This window comes from Apaloderma vittatum, unplaced genomic scaffold (genome assembly GCF_000703405.1).
Source record: "Apaloderma vittatum isolate BGI_N311 unplaced genomic scaffold, ASM70340v1 scaffold15768, whole genome shotgun sequence".
NCBI classification, from domain to species: domain Eukaryota; kingdom Metazoa; phylum Chordata; class Aves; order Trogoniformes; family Trogonidae; genus Apaloderma; species Apaloderma vittatum.
The window spans coordinates 12901-19583 of NW_009729171.1; the positions used below are offsets into that span (position 1 = coordinate 12901).

Here is a 6683-nt window from a genome sequence, read left to right on the forward strand (position 1 = left end):
TTAACATATAGCTACTTAGACATCCAAACGTATTCATACTTCAAGTATGACAGAATTACAGATCCCTTTAACTTTTAAGCATCTGTTTTCCAATTCATTATTTAAGTATCTTAAATGACAAAATACTATCACATGAAATGACCAAATAAACGAGACCAAAGAGCTTAAGAGTGTATTTGTTAAAATACAGAAAATACTCCAACTGCTTTGTGCATTTTGCTTTTGGTACGAGGGGACAGGCAATAGGTCCCTTCTTACTGCAGATTTATGGCATGTTCAGTTTGTTAACTTTTTCAGATAAAAACGGATCAATTTGTAACTGCAACCGTTCCCCCTCCCTCCCCTAAATCAAACCAACAAAAACACAACCCTCAAATAAAAAAGTTACTTTTCTAAAGGTACTGGAATGGGAAAGAAATTACATTAACTCGATAAGCATGAACACTTATTAAAGCTCTAGACACCCTGGTATTCAAAGTCCTAAAAAAGGGAACACGAGACATTTGTTTTCATTGTTCCAGCTGATTCAAAACAGGTGTAGGGTTGGTGACAGCAACACGACACAGCTGTCTGCAGCTGCTTCTGGCCCAACTAAACGTTCCAGGTTGACGGTTTCGTTTTGGCCCAGAGTCCAAGCGCTGGGACAGTCCTTTCAAAACACGGAAATGAGAGCAAAGACTCCGTACAGTAAAGCACAGGGGTATGCTACTAGAAGTTGTTGTCCTTCCATTGCTAAGGCAGAAATAAAGATTTTGGAAGCAGAAAAGCTGCACCAGCCGATGATTCCAGCCGTGAGAATAATTCCCGTCATTCCCCTGTAAAGACAGGAAAAAGAAGAGAGAATTCATGAAAGACCTGTGTGGATGCACTCACTGGAGTTGTAACAGGACTCCTTCTAACACCTTTTACAGATTAAGATGAATTTTAGCTTTTATATTTGATGAAATAGTTCCAATAAAGACTTCAGAATGATATTACTCAATTACAATAGCATAGAACCCCCCCACAAAATTAACTTTGTGCACAGACAATGTAAAAGTGGTAAGCAAAGTAACTGTAGCAAGTTCTTTCCCTCCAATCCCTAATTTCAGACAGTTGAGTCATCACGCAGTTCCTTCTGTCTGTCAAATTCAAATTTGCATCTTAAATTACACTTTTAGACATTACAGATACCAAGATGTGTCAGATCCAAAGCTAATGAAAACAAACTCGATATAATTACTTGAGTCTATGTATTTAAAAGCTGTTAATTGACTTCTAGATAAATCCACCACTCACCTATCTTGAATGCTGGCAACACCTGAAGACTGTTGATATTTACGTTTTTACACTGACTACAAATTCCTCTCCAATTCAAATTACACGCAGCTCCATCGCCGAGCACGAAAATTTCTTTTAATACCTTCCTTCACTGTCTCCCGGGAGAGAAATCCATTACCAAACCACAAAGCTTCTGTACTTACTGCAACGAAAACACGATGGCGAAAGTGGAAAGCAGGATCATAGGAAGAAGACAGTATCCGAGGACACTGGCAACGCAGCCGAACGACACACCCGTCATGCTCATTAAGTTGAGGAGACAAAACATCCCTAAACATCCGATGGCACTGATGCCGTACACGTAACCAAACTGAATTTTTCCAGCCTGGAAGACAAGCAGAGCATGGCACGTCAGTTCCCAGAGCCCCCAACGCGCGCCACGAGCAACGGGAGGAGGAAGGAGCAAGGACACAGTCTCATCTTTCTCCCCTTCGTCCCCCACCCCCACATCCCACAGGCAGGATTTCCCCACAGCCTGAATTCCAGGACACCCGTCTGTCCTCAGCACGCGAGCCCCACATTTATCCTAAATGACCTATTTACTAATTTTGATTCAATTGTTATTCTTTGATCTGGGCCTCAAGAGCCTAAGAATTCTATAGGGTTTAATCAATTAGCTTCTTGTGCCGATCGATTACTTGCAATCATCACCTTTACAGGTATTATACAAGTGTATAATGACAAAAAAAATTGTAACTCAGGAACTTCAAGAAAACCAGAAATAAAGTCCTTGGATTTGTGACAGGCTCCACGAAATTATAGCAGAACACAATTTTTTTTAATGGAGGTCAGTTAGTAAAAATCAAAAAAGGTGGTTTGATTTTTCTAATCTTTCTTTTTGAAATTATAAAGAACTCCCTGAAACAGCTGAAGCTGAGCTGTAGAGCACTGTCTAACAACAGCAGAATTAACTCATGTACATTTTAAAAAGTCAGAACCAGAACTTTGCTTTCTAACAAGTTTGCAGAAAGCTCACACACATTATTTCAAGGCTTACGTATCCCAGGTCATCCATTTTTCCAACAACGAGACCGAAGCCTGTGGCATCAGGGTCTGTCACCCACTGCCCACTTACAAATTAAGTTTACTTACAACCCAGCTCCTCTCTTCCTCAAGCCCTACAGAAAACTGTCAGGCCTGCTTTAATCTTTTTGCTGGGCTAAGGTTGTTTTCTGTCACTCCACTCAATGTATTTTTTAAAAAGAAAAAAAAAGTACACAGGGGAAAGTCATCATTTCTTAGGAAAAGAACACTCAAATGTATCTGTTATAAATACGATCACTAGTTCTACTGGCCTGGTTTCTATAAATAAAGGTTATTTATTTAAGTAGGTTTAAAGTCCCCTTGGTACCAAACCACCATGTTCTAAGTGTCAGAGCAACGTGAAATTTTAGGCAAAAATTAAATGCAGTGCCTGAAGCCACGTGGAGAAAAAACCTGAAAATAAGATCGACGCTTTCAATGACAGGGAAGACTGTTTGCTGCTGCTCTGTCATTTCACAATTGACACTCTGGAGTCATTAAAGCACAATCTTATTTCAGTTAAGCTCAACTGAAAAAAACCCAAAACACTAGGCTTCAGCAGCTGCTGACCTAAGAAACATAAGCAAATTGAAAGCAGGTTTACTTTAGAAGTGTTTTACCGGATTGACTCTTAATACCAAAAGTCATGTCCATGTATCAGTACTTACGAAATCACTTTTTACATATGGATTATGAGTTTCCTTGGCTCTTGAATATCAGTAAAAAACAATTAATAAAGAGCATGGAGCAAAGAAATGCAGTGAAGCAAAGCACAAAACCAGATTCAAGAGTTTAAAAATAAACTCCTAAATAAATTAAAGAAATACTCAAATATTTAATGTGTCCAGTGTTCTGATTCCTGATAAGACACAAGGTAAGAGAAACACTGCAAAAAGTTGTGATTCCAAAAGTAAAATTCTCAAACTTTAAAAACCCTCCAACAGATAAAAAATGTGAGAATAAGGGTCACACCTCTTCCTGCCACAGCAGGGAGCCATGTTCCTCAAAAGCAAAGAACGAAAAGAAATGCGAATTACGTTGAAACAGTTGCTACGCAAAAACCAAGCACAAAGACTCCGATCCAAGCTGTCCTGAAGTACCAGGACAGTGAACGTGCCCACGCGAACGAGCGGCGTGCGAAGCCCCAGCCCCTCTCCCACACAGCCGTAAATTCTCGGGCAGGACGTGCTCTTTCAGCCTCAGTGCCAAGAAGTCACTTCCAATAAACCCAGAGGTAACTTGGCTTTTTTGCCCCTCAAGTGTTTCCAAAAGTGTTAATGCACAAACAGTCATATTTTGCCATCAGTCTCTTACCAGCAATAACGTGGCTCCAAAAGCCAGGCAGAAGACCATCGGTCCGGCCAAGTCAGTCTCATTCATGATGCTGCCATCTGCTACTTTCAGAGGGTGCAGCACCGTTAGGGTCTTCTGCCAGATGTGGTCGAAATTGATCCCCAATTCTGCAAGTTACACGAAAGGAACTGTGCACATTTATTTCACTCTCTCCTGTCACTCTCAGTTGCTTCACTCCTAGTTTTCCCTGCCTCTTCGCTTTCAAATCTCCTCCAGACACCATCCTATGGGGCTGGTCCCTTCCAACCTCTAACATTCTGTGATTCTGAGAGTCTTTCCATCTCTCCTCAAGCTGCCGAGCATGCTGCCTCCACACCTCACAGGTCCCACATGCCGGGGAGTGACAAGGTGGTTTCTGAAGGACCGGGTCAGAGCATAACCACAGTCTGGGCCAGCCCCACAGTTCATTTAGCCCAGTAGCCTGTCCCTGGAACTGGCCAAAAGCAGATCTGTACGGCACAGTATAAGCACAGAACATGCAGATTCCCCAAATCTCCAATGACCAATGGTTCAAGGATTTCTAATTCAAAGTAGTTTCTCTGTACTCAAGGGATTTCTCTCTCACAAATCACCCACGGAGCTGACTAAAACACCCACCCACCCCTTCCACCACTCAGCGTCTCGTGATGAGGAGTTTCACAGCCCCCTCCAGCCGTACACGATTTCAAGCCTCCATCCTCAACAGAGCCCAGTAACTGCAGTCGGGCATCAGGACCTGGTTACTGTCTGCTCACTCCAGGCTCTGGGAAGCATCTACGTGAACAACATTTTTTCGAAGAAAACAAGAAAGAGCACAGCAGGGTGGAAGGTATCGGGAGCAGGTAGAGGTCTCCTGACTCCCTCTAACCAGCAGCAGGTGTTTGGTACCGAACAACGACGGGGATGAGCTGGGAACTGAAACCATCAAGCCAGACGCTAACTACAAACCCGCTCTGGCATCTGCACGGGCTCTACTCTGCACAGGAATTTCTGCAGTGTTTGGCATTCCTCTGCAGCAATGAAAGATGTCAGTTCTAATCAAATAATCGACTGACACTGACTGCATCTATTTACAAGCGCTATTTGCACTGTGACAAGATCTGTATGAAGTCAGGCTATCCATTTAATTGATTCTGTCTTCCACAGAACAGCTGGTGCAAAGCAATAATGCACAACTTTAAACTGCAGAAGTTTACACAAGAAAATATACTTCATATACCAAAAAGTTAAACAGGAATAAAAAACAAGAAGAATTTCAAATCAACTATGCACTTTCAGAAGTAGGGAATACACAGCCTGCTACTCAGTCCCAAATTGGGAGAAGTTTTGGATTTGAGCCATAAAGCCTAAGTTATACCTTCTAATAGAGGAGGCTCATCCTCAAAATTACTTCCATAAAAAGACTGTGCTGAAGTTGGAGTGTACGTCTGTGTCGGCTGGTAAATCTGCCCTGTGTAAGGCTGCTGCTGCATCATGTCGGGAGGAACAAATCCGCTCTGCTGGGAGTACTCATAACCCTATGAAAAAAAAATCACATTGCATTATGGACAGATACAAACTTTTATTTTAGCACCTCCCTGCCAAACGTTCAGCTAGTTGCAGCAAACAATCCTTTCTTCTTTTTTAAAAAGTCACATTAGAGGATTCCCTACTGAGACCCAGGTAATACAGACAAATCCATCAGTTCAACCCCCCATAAACAATTGTGTGAAGCTAAACAAAACAATTCCTGCTATGAGGGCCAGTATTTTGTTTTTTGTTTTTAGGTCAGAGGCCTGGAGAAATGAGCGTTACTCATTGTCTGAATTAGTATGACAGGCTGCAGGCCTGTAAAAGAGTAAGAAAATTTTATACATCAAACTTATTCAAGTATTGCCCATTAATTGCTACTGATATCTGATGCCAGTAGTAATTTGCTATTCAGCATGTTTATTTGCAAACTCACCAGTAGAGAACCACGCCGCTCACTATCACTTTTGATCCCTTCCATATTGACAAAATGAACTTACTAAAATAATAAAATAGTAAAAAAAAATATTTTCCCCTTCACTTGGGCACCATGTGTATGAGTAGCATTATGACATCTAAGATGGAATTATGATACAGCCATTAAACACGTTAGGACATCTACATACAGGACTTGACGTCGGTTTAAAAAATAGGTGATTTTTCTGTTTCTATTTCACATATTCTTAAACGTTTACTAACAAATCAATTTGTACTCTCTTTGGAATACTTTTCTGTTACAGATTCAATATGTACAAAAATACATATTGATAATGTAAAGAAAAAAAAAAAGGCCAAATCAAAAGGGTCCTCTGTTCCTAAACAAACTCCTAAGCTATAGCCACCAGGCACTTCCAAGCCTGACTTCTGAGATTTCGAGTAAATGATGCCAAAATACTTCACTATGGAAACACAAATACAAAGAAGGAAAAGACTGATCTCCTCCTCCTTTCTGGCTTTTTGTCAGTAGGGTCTGGCCTGATCCCAGCTCCATAATCCTCGTGAGGACGCACACAGGTGTCCCAGAGCCGCCCCATCCACTGCGAGGATTATTCGGGTCACGCACCCGGCCAAGCCCCGGGCCTGACGTGGGGTGTTCACACCGACCTCACCTCCCCAGCGCTGCCCTGACCCAGAAACGCCAACAGGCCTGCCCGCCGGACGGCAACCCCCCGCTCCCAGCCTCCCTCCCGAGGGAACGGGAGCAGGCTCACCCAGCAACGGGACTTCTCCTGCCAAAGGTGCGAAGGCTGTCCGGATAACTAAGATTGCTCACACAACCTCTCTTGGAGGTTTCTCTCTGGTTTGAAAGGCAGCACTCAGCTGCCCTGTGTCTCGGGGTACAGAACCCGAGCGACACCTTCCCTAGGAGAGCGGCGGGAGTTCGGTTACGGGCGTCACTCGGCTACCCGAAGCGCCAAACCCTTCCCGAGAGAGCAGACCGGCCCTCAAGCATCTCCATTCCCTGGGCAGGTCCCCGGGCAGGCCCTGCCGGCCGCACA

General features: G+C 43.0%; 1 protein-coding gene across 1 annotated transcript; it reads right to left on the reverse strand.

Annotated features, from left to right (window-relative positions):
• Positions 1-516: 516 nt before the first annotated feature.
• YIPF5 (Yip1 domain family, member 5) lies at positions 517-5186 on the reverse strand. Its single transcript, XM_009874356.1, has 4 exons — positions 5033-5186; positions 3658-3803; positions 1464-1645; positions 517-815 (listed from the first exon to the last, which is right to left on the reverse strand). Exons 1-4 carry the CDS (start codon positions 5148-5150, stop codon positions 653-655), a joined length of 609 nt encoding a protein of 202 aa, XP_009872658.1. The 5' UTR covers positions 5151-5186; the 3' UTR covers positions 517-652.
• Positions 5187-6683: the final 1497 nt, after the last annotated feature.